Source organism: Ylistrum balloti, unplaced genomic scaffold (assembly GCF_031769215.1).
Source record: "Ylistrum balloti isolate Yb309-2 unplaced genomic scaffold, AGI_CSIRO_Ybal_v1 Utg370056, whole genome shotgun sequence".
Taxonomy (NCBI): domain Eukaryota; kingdom Metazoa; phylum Mollusca; class Bivalvia; order Pectinida; family Pectinidae; genus Ylistrum; species Ylistrum balloti.
In genome coordinates, this window is record NW_026782106.1 from 1,567,686 (window position 1) to 1,583,786 (window position 16,101).

Sequence of the window (16,101 nt, forward strand, 5' to 3'; positions counted from 1 at the left end):
ACAACAGGGACTTCACTTTAAACTGCATTCTCTAACACACCGCCATATCTACAACAGGGACTTCACTTTAAACTGCATTCTCTATAACATCGCCATATCTACAACAGGGACTTCACTTTAAACTGCATTCTCCAACACACCGCCATATCTACAACAGGGACTTCACTTTAAACTGCATTCTCCAACACACCGCCATATCTACAACAGGGACTTCACAATAAACTACATTCTCCAACACACCGCCATATCTACAACAGGGACTTCACTTTAAACTTCATTCTCTAACACACCGCCATATCTACAACAGGGACTTCACTTTGCAAAGGGACTTCATTCTAAACTACATTATCTAACACACATCGCCATATAAACAACAGGGACTTCACTTTAAACTTCATTCTCTAACACACCGCCATATCTACAACAGGGACTTCACTTTAAACTGCATTCTCTATAACATCGCCATATCTACAACAGGGACTTCACTTTAAACTGCATTAAATTCTCTAACACACCGCCATATCTACAACAGGGACTTCACTTTAAACATATCATTCTCTACATTCTCAACACACCGCCATATCTACAACAGGGACTTCACTTTAAACTGCATTCTCTAACACACCGCCATATCTACAACAGGGACTTCACTTTAAACTACATTTTCTAACACATCGCCATATCTACAACAGGGACTTCACTTTAAACTGCATTCTCTAACACACCGCCATATCTACAACAGGGACTTCACTTTAAACTTCATTCTCTAACACACCGCCATATCTACAACAGGGACTTCACTTTTAATATCTCTAACATCAGCCATATCTACAACAGGGATTCATATATAGTATCTAACACACCGCCATATCTACAACAGGGACGACTTTAAACTGTCATTTCTAACAAACTATCTACAACAGGGATTACTTTAAACTGCATTCTGTAACACACCAGGGCCTTCACAACAGGGACTTCACGTAAAACATTTCTCCAACACTCGCCATATCTACAACAGGGACTTCACTTTAAACTGCATCCATGCGCCATATATCACCATCTCACTAACACAACGGCAACACAACGGGACTTCATTTAATATATTCTTATACACATTAGTATTCTTATATCTACAACAGGGAATGTCATTTCTTCAAACTACCAACCGATTACTGTAAGCTATTGTATCCATCCGGCCTTCCGTTAAACATTCACTAAACTATCGATATATCCAACACAGCCATATCGATGTAGGTATCCGATAGCACTCAAGCTATCGTTTTCAACATGTCTCGCACATCACTGAGTCATCATTTCAATCTGAGGAAATATCTTAGTAATGTTAAACTTACGTGAATGGACGATAACATCACATCCAGTAGAGCCGAGATTTATCATAGATTTAGGCCATGTTCTGTATAACTGTAGAGATCTATCGTCATGTGTTACCTCTTGTGACGTCATATGCAATGGATGGCAATTTCACCGAAAGTTAGAATTACGTAAATTAGTTTTCTCCAGAAAGATAGAGAGGGCGTTTTAAGATCCCATATGTAGAAAATGCACCACAGATTCGGGTAGTAATTATGTATTCATTTGGACAGTTTTAATACAAACTCGTCATGGCTATGGTAAAGTATCTGTGATATATAGAAATACTGTAGAATTCAGTCCAGCCATATCGGTCTATTGTAGAGACAATCGTATGGACAATGTAAGTACACGAGTACTTATTGAACGTAATAACCAAGTCAGTATATACAACAGTGAGATCTCCAGATGTGAAAATAAGTTTTCTTTTTATTGCACAACAAAAGAATTACAACAATTCTGATAAATGTCCACATTTTGAATATCCATACCTAAGTATTTGTTTTGATGATTCTGCACGGAGTGTAACTACTACACGCCATCACATCGGGATTATCGCTCATTTATATGGGTAATTATAAACTTAATTCTTGATATTCACAATTGTTTTGCAATTGGAAGCATCTTAAAGTAAATGTTTCATATTTGAATGATGTGATTCAAAACTAGAAACGGGTGTGTTTGACAGGTATTTTCTGGGATTTTTTTAAAATTCAGTATATATATATATATTGTGGTCGTGCCCCTTGGGAAGACACTATACCCTTATTGTGATGGATGGTACGCGACGGACCTCACATACGTTGTTCACTGAGGTGACAACCAGCGCCTAACAGTAGTTCCCTCTTCAAAATGGCCTTGTCTGTTCAAGGGGCGACAAACCCAACAATATATATAACAATATTACAGTACACTGAAAGAGGCATTTCTTTTTTCTGTTTTCATTAAATACAGTATAATTGATACTGTCGATAAAACACCGTCACGTGACAAGCCATAGGTATGGTTAAGGAGCGCCAACTAAAGATACAATACTGCAGACGATATCCCTGTTATCACTAAGTCTGACGTCACAACACAATCCAGTTGTGGCAGCATATCACTCGAACAAGCTGTATGTGATCGGGAATAATCCAGACATGGTTTGACCGACCGGTTTACTTCTTTCAGCATAGAAAAAACTACCAGGCTTTTTAAAAGTAAGATTACAATATATTCAACTATTGATGTCTGAAATTTAAGGAACGAAATTATTCAACTTTTCTGAAATAATTAGTTATTTTTCCATCAAATTTCCAAACAACATTTTAAAATCCATTAGATTGTTCAAACAACCACTTAACAGTCAATATCATAGCTAAACATTAAATATGTACAAACGATTTATAGGTTAAACCAAAACCTTAATTATATTAAACTATATATAAAACTGAGACAAGATATTGGGAATGATTAAATGGATAATACGAAAGGGCAGATAAAGGAAATTTGGAGCTCCGGAAAGACAAAGCTTAAATCAAGAGTATATGAAGATCAGCTGGTCAAACTATCTCAAACCCAACTTCAATGACGATCCTGGTTTTTAGAAAGGTTAGCTTTAAGAAACTGATTTCAAAGTAAAGAGTATCTTGATTCAATTACATTTAAAAATATGTCCCTAGGTAAATTACAGTGGAACCTCGTTTTCTCGAACTCGGCGGAACCGTGAGAAACTCGAGATACTGAGTATTCGATTATGTGAGTTCGATAATTTTGTTTAAAGTTAAGTTAGGCAGAGACCGATGAAATGTTTCCAATTAAACAGGGCCTTCGAATTATACAAGTTCAATATAAAGGGGTTCAACATTATGTCTTACTACCAGTCAAACATGACTTTCATACCTCTTCAATGTGTAAGATAAAAAAAAAAACATAAGGAAAAACATACAAAAGTAAAAAAAGGTCTGATAAAAAAAAGGAAAATATGAAATTGTGGGTCTGAATGAAAACATCAACGGAACAACTTGGCTTGACTTTGAACTACCCTATATATAGAGAAGAGGACAGTTAATATCACAAACGTCATCAAAAACCATACAACAGTCATCACGTTAAACAGCATATATATATTAACAGTCAGGCTTTTTACACAAAAATAATTTATATCATATATACATATACATATTTCTTTGGGAAAATAATTCATTTTGGCAACATTGATGGTAATGCACCATAGGATTCACAAACAGCGTGATTTTATCCACTATAACGACTCCGACGTTTTATTAACAATCGTTTTTGAAAATCAGTTATCTCTTCCAATCAGTTTGAAAGTGAAATAAATCCTGCGTACAACTCTATTCAGCAATTGCCGATAACGATGAATTCCTACTTAAGCAGCTCTGGAACAATAGTTTACGGTAACAACGAAATTATACATGGAGACAACGTAGTTCCTGCTATAACGTATAAATAAAGCGAGCTGGCCATTTATTATTTTTTCCCTCTCACTATTACAAATAAATTTTATTTATAATGAAGATGAAATATGTATAACCAAATGAACGCTTAAGCCAGTAAAGTAAGGCCGGTGTCATTTAAAAAAAAAAAAAAATTGTTAATAACAATAAATAGGAAAGTGAGTAAAGAAAGCTTTCTTACCGAAGGGAGATAAATCTTCAAAATTTACAAGGGAGATAACCATTCTGTACCTATGCCTGTTTCAAAACTTGAACTGTTGGAAGTCCTAGAGATTACCTTGGAAATTCTTTCTCTGTGAAGGCAAATGAAGTATATGGTTTTCTGTATGAACAATTTACTACTTTTTTTATCTTCCAACCTAATTTCCCGTCCAGCACACGTCCTAGCTTCATCTAGGGTTCGATAGTGATATTTTGTTTTCTGAAAGTAACACAAAGCATCATGTTATGTGTATGATGTATCGATGATGAATCATCATAAGGGTCTATATAAGGCTAACTACGGTAAATCATTATAAGGGTCTATATAAGGCTAACTACGGTAAATCATTATAAGGGTCTATAAGGCTAACTATGGTAAATCATTATAAGGGTCTGTAAGGCTAACTACGGTAAATCATTATAAGGGTCTGTAAGTCTACTATGATAAATCATTATAAGGGTCTGTAAGTTTACTATGATCAATCATTATAAGGGTCTATAAGGCTAACTACGGTAAATCATTATATGGGTCTATAAGGCTAACTACGGTAAATCATTATAAAGGTCTATATAAGTCTAACTATGATGAATCATTATAAGGGTCTGTAAGTTTACTATGATCAATCATTATAAGGGTCTATAAGGCTAACTACGGTAAATCATTATATGGGTCTATAAGGCTAACTACGGTAAATCATTATAAAGGTCTATATAAGTCTAACTATGATGAATCATTATAAGGGTCTGTAAGTCTACTATGATAAATCATTATAAGGGTCTATAAGACTAACTATGATAAATCATTATAAGGGTCTATAAGTCTAACTATGATAAATCATTATAAGGGTCTATAAGGCTAACTAAGGTAAATCATTATAAGGGTCTATAAGGCTAACTACGGTAAATCATTATAAGGGTCTAACTATGATAAATCATTAAAAGGGTCTATAAGTCTACTATGATAAATCATTATAAGGGTCTGTAAGTCTAACTACGGTAAATCATTATAAGGGTCTATAAGTCTAACTATGATGAATCATTATAAGGGTCTATCAGTCTAACTATGATGAATCATTATAAGGGTCTATCAGTCTAACTATGATAAATCATTATAAGGGTCTATAAGGCTAACTAAGGTAAATCATTATAAGGGTCTATATAAGGCTAACTACGGTAAATCATTATAAGGGTCTATAAGGCTAACTACGGTAAATCATTATAAGGGTCTAACTATGATAAATCATTAAAAGGGTCTATATAAGGCTAACTACGGTAACTCATTATAAGGGTCTATCAGTCTAACTATGATAAATCATTATAACGGTCTATAAGTCTATGATAAATCATTATAACGGTCTATCAGTCTAACTATGATGAATCATTATAAGGGTCTGTAAGTCTACTATGATAAATCATTATAAGGGTCTGTAAGTCTACTATGATAAATCATTATAACGGTCTATAAGTCTAACTATGATGAATCATTATAAGGGTCTATCAGTCTAACTATGATGAATCATTATAAGGGTCTATAAGTCTAACTATGATGAATCATTATAAGGGTCTATAAGTCTAACTATGATGAATCATTATAAGGGTCTATCAGTCTAACTATGATAAATCATTAAAAGGGTCTATATAAGGCTAACTACGGTAACTCATTATAAGGGTCTATCAGTCTAACTATGATAAATCATTATAACGGTCTATAAGTCTATGATAAATCATTATAAGGGTCTATAAGTCTAACTATGATGAATCATTATAAGGGTCTATAAGACTAACTATGATAACTCATTATAAGGGTCTATAAGGCTAACTACGGTAAATCATTATGAGTGTCTGTAAGTCTAACTATGATGAATCATTATAAGGGTCTATCAGTCTAACTATGATAAATCATTATAACGGTCTATAAGTCTATGATAAATCATTATAACGGTCTCTCAGTCTAACTATGATGAATCATTATAAGGGTCTGTAAGTCTAACTACGATAAATCATTATAAGGGTCTGTAAGTCTAACTATGATAAATCATTATAAGGGTCTATCAGTAACTATGATAAATCATTATAAGGGTCTATAAGTCTAACTATGATGAATCATTATAAGGGTCTGTAAGACTAACTATGATAAATCATTATAAGGGTCTATAAGTCTAACTATGATAAATCATTATAAGGGTCTGTAAGTCTAACTATGATAAATCATTATAAGGGTCTATCAGTCTAACTATGATAAATCATTATAACGGTCTATAAGTCTAACTATGATAAATCATTATAAGGGTCTGTAAGTCTAACTATGATAAATCATTATAAGGGTCTATAAGACTAACTATGATAAATCATTATAAGGGTCTATAAGTCTACTATGATAACTCATTATAAGGGTCTGTAAGTCTAACTACGGTAAATCATTATAACCCTGTATTATATACAAGGTTTATTCTCAAGATTAAATTGCCCAACTTGGCGTTATCTATCTACACACGTAGTAGCTAGGAAAACCTGATGAAAGGCTGGTCTACAGTACTTACCTGTCTAGATAATGACAGTGGGGTCCCCGTTAGGATTGCAGTACCTACCTGTCTATATAGTGATCATGAGGTACCCATTAAGATCGACTACAGTACCTACCTGTCTACATTGTACCCTGGATTTCCTCGTTAGGGTTGCGGGTTGTACCAACCTGTCTACATTGTACCCTGGAAGTCCTCGTTAGGGTTGCGGGCTGCACCTACCTGTCTACATTGTAACCTAGAAGTTCTCGTTAGGGTTGCGGACTGTACATACCTGTCTACATTGTACCGCGGAAGTCCTCGTAAGGGTTGCGGGCTGTACTACCTGTCTACATTGTAACCTAGAAGTTCTCGTTAGGGTTGCGGACTGTATCTACCTGTCTCCATAGAACACTGGAAGTTCTCGCTAGGGTTGCAGACTGTACCTACTTGTCTACATTGTACCCTGGAAGTCCTCGTTAGGGTTGCGAGCTATACCTACCTGTCTACATAGAACACTGGAAGTCCTCGCTAGGGTTGCAGACTGTACATACCTGTCTACATTGTACCCTGGAAGTCCTCGCTAGGGTTGCGGGCTGTACCTACCTGTCTACATTGTACCCTGGAAGTCCTCGTTAGGGTTGCGGGCTGTAACTACCTGTCTACATTGTACCCTGAAAATCCTCGTTAGGGTTGCGGGCTGTACCTACCTGTCTACATAGTACCCTGGAAGTCCTCGCTAGGGTTGCGGGCTGTACCTACCTGTCTACATTGTACCCTGGATTTCCTCGTTAGGGTTGCGGACTGTATCTACCTGTCTCCATAGAACACTGGAAGTCCTCGTTAGGGTTGCGGGCTGTACCTACCTGTCTACATTGTACCCTGGAAGTCCTCGTTAGGGTTGCGGGCTGTACCTACCTGTCTACATTGTACCCTGGAAGTCCTCGTTAGGGTTACGGGCTGGCTGTTGCTCCATCACTTCCTCGTTCATATTGCTTATGGTACTACAGGAAATGTTTGCGTCCCCGGTATAATGGACGATCTCCCCGTAACCATTGGTCGAGCGAGCCTCATGACTATGCCACAAACCATAGGAAAAGTAGATAGTCAGACCTACAATGGATGATATACATGTTCACAGAAACAACATAAAAAAATAAAATAAAATGGAAAAACTGGCCAAGGGGAACACATAATGGGATAATGTACATTTAGGCGAAAACTGTAAAAATACTAACACATATATGAGATAAAATATCAATTTTTCTACCTTAACTTATACAATCAATATTGTATTGTCGACAAAAAGAAACCGAAAAGTAATTGAAAAACGCATGTCGGCTTTATTTTGAATACAATGTAACACTGTTCTATAAATCTTCAAACGAACACATCGTGTTAGGAAAATTCTGTGACCATACTACTGGAATTTTAATGTTATCTTTCTGCAGCGTCGTTCAATGTCCCTTGAATATTTTTTATATAATCTGATATCTAAATGTAAATACGAGATGAGAAAAGATTATGACATCACATTTGCATTACGAGATCGTCAATCAGATTAAACATCGAAGCGATATATAAACGATTCCAGGAACACGTGTCACGCTGTGGATTGTAGAGGTTTGTGAAGACAATGTGCAGGAGTATGAGGCCACTGACGGGCGCTATTAATTATAGCGTCATCTCACTGTAATGCTATAACATCTTGCTGATAATTGGCGTACAGTCCATCAAAAGATGTCATAGAACCAACAGATGCCCTCAGGACAAGACTCGATTCTACGAGCCGTTCTGAACATTAAATGCCGGTCATGGACCTGCACTTGATAACCAATATCAAATTCTTCATTTGATATGTTAGTCAATATTTTCAACAAATACACCCGTTACATCGCAAACATTAAACTGCGTTTTAAATCCAAGTTCAAATCCAATAAATTGGGAATAATAATTTCGGGTACAAAAACTATCCAACGTCCAAACAGGATGACGACACTGGTCTCCAAGGTAACTGACCGGATACTTAAATATCGATTTTGCCAACAGAGCTGATAATGTCATTCTCCTGTGTCTGTTCATTGTCGTGTCCAGTGACATCTCATCACTAATCAATTTATTTATGTTAGACTCGCGTCCTCTAGAAACCATATCTCTGGTCTGTTACAACAAAGTCTCAGGAGTTGAAATATACTAGTGAGAACTAAATCTATCATAGACAAATAACTAACCTACAATATCTTACCAAACATACAGGATAGCGTACAGTATCAACATACACAAAAACCATTTAACACTCAACTCACAATAACTTAACCAGTAAGCACTAACATAAAAGTTAAGACTCAGATAATCACAAGTTGAGTCAGTAATAAGTAATTAGGTGGTTCATCAGTGTGACATAATTTGGGCCGAGTCAGCTACAAGTAACAAGGTTGGTTTATGACTGTGACATAATTTGGGCCGAGTCAGCTACAAGTAACAAGGTTGGTTTATGACTGTTTATACTTGTAGTCGAGTCAGTTACGTTATTTATGGACGATACTAACCTACGGCCATCCAGATACCAAGACGGATCCAGGTGAGGTGGTTCAGGTTCAGCATCAAGGCTATGTTACAGAACATGCTCAGGATAGGAATCAACGGCACGAACGGGATCTAAAAACAAAACAAATTATGTGAGTTTTATCGAGATATGAAGAGGAACGGAAACGGGACAAATTGTATCAGCTATATCGAGGCAAGAATAGGATCGGAATCGGGACAAATTGTATACAAGTATTCATCGAGAATGTGGTGAAGGTGAAGACACCTGTTCTACCATAAATAAAGTACCTACAGATAATGTTGTGAAGGTGGAGACACCTGTTCAACCATACATGAAGTACCTACCGAGAATGTGGTGAAGGTGGAGACACCTGTTCAACCATACGTGAAGTACCTACCGAGAATGTGGTGAAGGCGTCATTCTTCTCGTGTGCGATCATGACTAGGAAGCAGGCGATGATAGCGATACCGAACAGGATCACCAGGAAAATTGCCCACCAGGCGCCCGCCTGGATATAACTGAAGCCGAATATAAGGACTGCACAGAAACAAACAATAAAGACCAGAATTAAGAAAGTAGCCAGAAGCGAGGCATTTCCGGGTTGGAATGACCGCAACAGTGGTATAGACTTAAGCTTTTCCTTCAGACGTCCAAAGTCATCATGGCTCTTTGATTTCTTAATTATAGAACTTTCTTCCGTTTCAACTTCCGATCCAGGTCTAACCTCTTCCACCTCTTCTTCCGGTTTAAGTTTAAACTGGCATTTGTCAACCGGAAGGTATCTTAGAATAATTACAGAAGCCCCAACTATAGTGTAAGCCATCAGAGTACCAATAGACATAAACTCAACGAGGGTCTCTATCTCAAACAAGAGCGACATTAATGCAGATATCATCCCGAAGGTGAATATTCCCCAGATGGGGGTCTGTGTCCGAGGATATATATAGGAGAAGATACTAAACAGAAGTCCGTCAGAAGACATTGCGTAAATTGTGCGGGGTAGAGAAAACGCAGAACCCAATAGCGATGTAGTGATTCCGAACAGAGTTCCTATGGCAACGATATATTTCGCCCATTCGGCACTTCTCATGGCAAATGCCATCGGAAATGCAGCGGTTGGATCGACGTCATAGTAAGGAATCATCAAGGTCAATGCCGCCGTCACCATGATGTATAGAAACGTTACTATTCCTAATGCCGTCACAGTAGATATGGGAATGGAGCGCTCTGGGTTCTTGGCTTCTTCTCCAGCCGTAGCAATCCCTTCGAATCCTATGTAAGCGAAAAAACAGGTGGCCGCACCAGAAAGGCAACCACTGAATCCATTCGGGAAAAATCCGCCACTTTTAGCATTTTCCCAGTTATGAATATCAGCAAAATAGAAACCAACGCAGATCAGAAATACTATGACAGTCATATTTAGTACGGTGAAAACGGTGTTAAAGTTCATCGTAAACTTAGCCCCCGTTCCTACAACAGTGAACACTGCTATAGTGGCAGAAAAGGCAATAAAGTCTGGGTATTCCGAAAGCCAGTCGCTTTCCCGACTCAGATAACCAATATTTGTAAGAGTGGCGTTCCGAATGGCACCATTAAAGATTGAGTCCAGACTGCCACTGAACGCCCGCGCGACTGCCGACGCGCCTAGCAGATGTTCCAGAACTATGTTCCAGCCAATGATGAAACCCCATAGCTCCCCTAGTGTAACGTAAGTGTAGGAGTAGGCAGAACCAGCCTTCGGAACTCTTGCTCCAAATTCAGCATAACATAACGCTGACAAAATGGCAGCGAATCCAGCAAAAAGAAATGAGAGGACAGCGGAGGGTCCGGCAAGATCTTTGACCACGGTACCGGAAAGGACGTAGATACCAGCGCCAATCATGTGACCTATCCCAAGTAGGGTGATGTCGAATGTGTTAAGACATCTTTTGAGGGGTGTGTCATGGAAGTCGTCAGTCACTGTCTTCTTCCGGTTAATGGCTAGCCACAGTGAGGTGACACCCTCCCTCACTCGCTCACGCATTGTGCCGTCTGTAATGTACAAACATTGACTTTTAAACAGAAATATACATAAGTATTAAAACACGTACTGTGATGAGAAATATTAATGTCGACAATATTGCTTGTTCATTTCAAATGTAAAATATTCCAGATCAAACCCCGATGGACTTACAAACACAATGAAAGTAGCGGTTACCATCAACCTTGATTGTGCCTACCGTCAATAAAAGGAGACGTCTCTTGTCAAGGTTATCGCGGGCGAACTCAAGGGTGGATTTCCGTCTCTAGAGGACGATAATTAATCATATCGATTTGACTATAGTAATATCTAGCGGGCGATTGTGTGACAGGTCCTATTGAAAACAACCGTTGTTACTGTATTCATCTCTTTCAATCACTCCTCACGGGACCATCACATCCTAGCCGGGTAATTACAGTGTCCTATAGATACCATGGTATGATCAATGTGTTGCACAATAGTAAAGAGTCACCTGGTCATTTTATTATTTCTCGTACTTAAAACAGTCTTCAGGTTTTCTGATTGGAATATCGACACATCCTCGATACTTCAGGGGATACGATCACTACACCCTCGATTCTCCAGGGGTTACAATCACTTTCGCTCTCTGCACTCCTGGAAAATTTTCAGGCAAAGTTGAAGAAAAAAGCAAAGTAACTTGATTGGTTCAGGGAGGATCTCGGGAGAACAAACATTGACCAATCAAAGACCGATACGCTAATTTGAAGATTACAAAGGAGCGACACTGAACTTCAAAGCCAGTACAACATATCATTATTGCGACTTGATTTCAATTTTGCCATGAAACTTTCTAGTGTGCAGTTAGCGTTAGTGAGTGTAACCCCTGGCATAAACAACAAATCTCACACTTTCATTGCGTATAAACAAAGGAAGTTAAACAATATCTTTAATTAGCATCCGTAATTTGTAACAATCAACGCTAAAGCACGAACAATAGATCTAATCATGCAGTAGAGACCGTACAATCATGCTTATGATGGTCTGAAATCGTCCTCCCTCTCCCAACCTCCAAAACGTACAGGACCTTTGTAATAGTAAACAAATGTTTCTCCCCTGCCCAAAACGTGTATAGAACATTTAAAACCTGTAATCTCCCATGTCCCCTACCATATATATGACGCCTGTTATCAAGTTTGACGTCTGTAATCGTTTTACTTCCTATAGTCCCCAACATGTATATGGCGAATATAATAATATTACCTCCTCCAACTCCTAACATGTATGTGACGCCTGTGATCATACTACCTCCTCCAGCCCCTAACATGTATATGACGTCTGTACTGTATTCCCTCCACCGGCCCCTAACATGTATATTACGTCTGTACTGTATCCCCTCCACCGGCCCCTAACATGTATATGACGTCTGTGATCATACTACCTCCTCCAGCCCCTAACACGTATATGACGTCTGTGATCATACTACCTCATCCGGCCCCTAACATGTATGTGACGTCTGTGATCATACTACCTCCTCCAGCCCCAAACATGTATATGACGTCTGTGATCATACTACCTCCTCCGGTCCCTAACACGCATTTGACGTCTGTGATCATACTACCTCCTCCAGCCCCTAACATGTATATGACGTCTTTGATCATACTACCTCCTCCGGTCCCTAACACGCATATGACGTCTGTGATCATACTACCTCCTCCAGCCCCTAACACGTATATGACGTCTGTGATCATACTACCTCCTCCGGCCCCTAACATGTATATGACGTCTGTGATCATACTACCTCCTCCAGCCCCAAACATGTATATGACGTCTGTGATCATACTACCTCCTCCGGTCCCTAACACGCATTTGACGTCTGTGATCATACTACCTCCTCCAGCCCCTAACATGTATATGACGTCTGTGATCATACTACCTCCTCCGGTCCCTAACACGCATTTGACGTCTGTGAACATACTACCTCCTCCGGCCCCTAACACGTATATGACGTCTGTGATCATACTACCTCTTCCGACCCCTAACATGTATATGACGTTTGTGACCATACTACCTCCTCCGGCCCCTATCATGTATATGACGTCTGTGATCATACTACCTCCTCCAGCCCCAAACATGTATATGACGTCTGTGATCATACTACCTCCACCGGTCCCTAACACGCATTTGACGTCTGTGATCATACTACCTCCTCCAGCCCCTAACATGTATATGACGTCTGTGATCATACTACCTCCTCCGGTCCCTAACACGCATTTGACGTCTGTGAACATACTACCTCCTCCGGCCCCTAACACGTATATGACGTCTGTGATCATACTACCTCTTCCGGCCCCTAACATGTATATGACGTTTGTGACCATACTACCTCCTCCGGCCCCTATCATGTATATGACGTCTGTGATCATACTACCTCTTCCGGCCCCTAACATGTATATGACGTCTGTGATCATACTACCTCCTCCGGCCCCTAACATGTATATGACGTCTGTGATCATACTACCTCTTCCGGCCCCTAACATGTATATGACGTTTGTGATCATACTACCTCCTCCAGCCCCTAACATGTATATGACGTCTGTGATCATACTACCTCCTCCGGTCCCTAACACGCATTTGACGTCTGTGATCATACTACCTCCTCCAGCCCCTAACACGTATATGACGTCTGTGATCATACTACCTCCTCCGGCCCCTAACATGTATATGACGTCTGTGATCATACTACCTCCTCCAGCCCCAAACATGTATATGACGTCTGTGATCATACTACCTCCTCCGGTCCCTAACACGCATTTGACGTCTGTGATCATACTACCTCCTCCAGCCCCTAACATGTATATGACGTCTGTGATCATACTACCTCTTCCGGCCCCTAACATGTATATGACGTTTGTGACCATACTACCTCCTCCGGCCCCTATCACGTATATGACGTCTGTGATCATACTACCTCTTCCGGCCCCTAACATGTATATGACGTTTGTGATCATACTACCTCCTCCAGCCCCTAACATGTATATGACGTCTGTGATCATACTACCTCCTCCGGTCCCTAACACGCATTTGACGTCTGTGATCATACTACCTCCTCCGGCCCCTAACATGTATATGACGTCTTTGATCATACTACCTCCTCCGGTCCCTAACACGCATATGACGTCTGTGATCATACTACCTCCTCCAGCCCCTAACATGTATATGACGTCTGTGATCATACTACCTCCTCCAGCCCCTAACATGTATATGACGTCTGTGATCATACTACCTCCTCCGGTCCCTAACACGCATTTGACGTCTGTGATCATACTACCTCCTCCAGCCCCTAACATGTATATGACGTCTGTGATCATACTACCTCCTCCGGTCCCTAACACGCATATGACGTCTGTGATCATACTACCTCCTCCGGCCCCTAACACGTATATGACGTCTGTGATCATACTACCTCTTCCGGCCCCTAACATGTATATGACGTTTGTGACCATACTACCTCCTCCGGCCCCTATCATGTATATGACGTCTGTGATCATACTACCTCTTCCGGCCCCTAACATGTATATGACGTCTGTGATCATACTACCTCCTCCGGTCCCTAACACGCATTTGACGTCTGTGATCATACTACCTCCTCCGGCCCCTAACATGTATATGACGTCTGTGATCATACTACCTCTTCTGGCCCCTGACATGTATATGACGTTTGTGATCATACTACCTCTTCCGGTCCCTAACATGTATATGACGTCTGTGATCATACTACCTCTTCCGGCCCCTAACATGTATATGACGTCTGTGATCATACTACCTCCTCCGGTCCCTAACACGCATATGACGTCTGTGATCATACTACCTCCTCCGGCCCCTAACATGTATATGACGTCTGTGATCATACTACCTCTTCCGGCCCCTAACATGTATATGACGTTTGTGATCATACAACCTCTTCCGGCCCCTAACATGTATATGACGTCTGTGATCGTTTTACCTTCTTCAGCCCCTAACATGTATATGACGTCTGTGATCGTATTACCTCTCCAGTCTCTAATATGTAGATGATGCCTGTCATTTGTTATTTCCTCCAGTCCTTCAAATACCTCCTGTTCCCAAAATTGTATTGAACGTTTGTAATCATATTTATCTCTTATTGCCTAAAACATTGTTACCAGATCTTCCATAGCTTTGTACAAGTATCAAATATGTAGTTTGTAATCGATTGACAAATATTATCATCCTGCTTGCACCGAGAAATTGGCGATAATCTAATTGATGCCATTATATAGTTATCTGCAGTTGCAGCCCTGGAGTATGTTTACCAATAGTGAAGCGACGGAAGGAATGGTAGTGCATGACAAACAATGTTAACACTTACTTGTGTAGCAAATGCTGGCCCAGAACCTTACCAAATTAAAGTTTTCTTGTGTATAAGATATCTCGTTAAAACTTTATAAATTATCTAATTTACAAAATTACCTGTAGATATCTAATTATCTACATAAGATATCAAATTTAGTAGGAAAGATATCTGATGTATTAAATTAGAAAATTGAAATTAGTCCCCTTATTTTATCAAAATCATACATCTAATTTATTAATTAAGATATCAAGATTTAAAAAAAAATCTTGTAATTCTCTTTTTATGATATCGATTTTAGTAAATTTAATATCTTATATACTAAATTAAAATCCATATAAAAAAGCAATATTAATATAAGCTGTTTAGTGTCGATTAGGAAAGAAATCTTCCACATTAGCGAGGTGAGATGGTTAGGTCAGTACTTCTCCAGAGATAGCCGCCGCCATTGACATGGTTAAAAGAATTTGCAGTACCCGAGGTGCAGATATCAATACCTCCTAGTCGTTTTTCCTGTGACGTCAGTCACCGAGAGACCATATACACGTTTTCCTTAAGAGTACCTTAGGTCTGCTGCATGACAATTAGGGTCAGCTTTAAGCAATGTTTTCGGTGAAATACGCCAGCCGCGCACGCGTATGTTGATGATGAGCCAATGATGACGTCAAGAC

General features: G+C 39.4%; 2 protein-coding genes across 2 annotated transcripts; both read right to left on the minus strand.

The window, feature by feature from the left end:
• Window positions 1–7,454: 7,454 nt before the first annotated feature.
• On the minus strand, window positions 7,455–11,103 carry LOC132549371 (cationic amino acid transporter 4-like). Its single transcript, XM_060213298.1, has 3 exons — window positions 9,478–11,103; window positions 9,082–9,190; window positions 7,455–7,645 (listed from the first exon to the last, which is right to left on the minus strand). The coding sequence occupies exons 1-3, from the start codon at window positions 11,101–11,103 to the stop codon at window positions 7,455–7,457; spliced, it is 1,926 nt and encodes a 641-aa protein (XP_060069281.1).
• A 1,442-nt stretch (window positions 11,104–12,545) lies between these two features.
• Window positions 12,546–14,969, minus strand: LOC132549372 (PE-PGRS family protein PE_PGRS3-like). The gene has a single exon (XM_060213299.1). The coding sequence runs from the start codon at window positions 14,967–14,969 to the stop codon at window positions 12,546–12,548; it is 2,424 nt and encodes an 807-aa protein (XP_060069282.1).
• Between the last annotated feature and the right edge of the window lie 1,132 nt (window positions 14,970–16,101).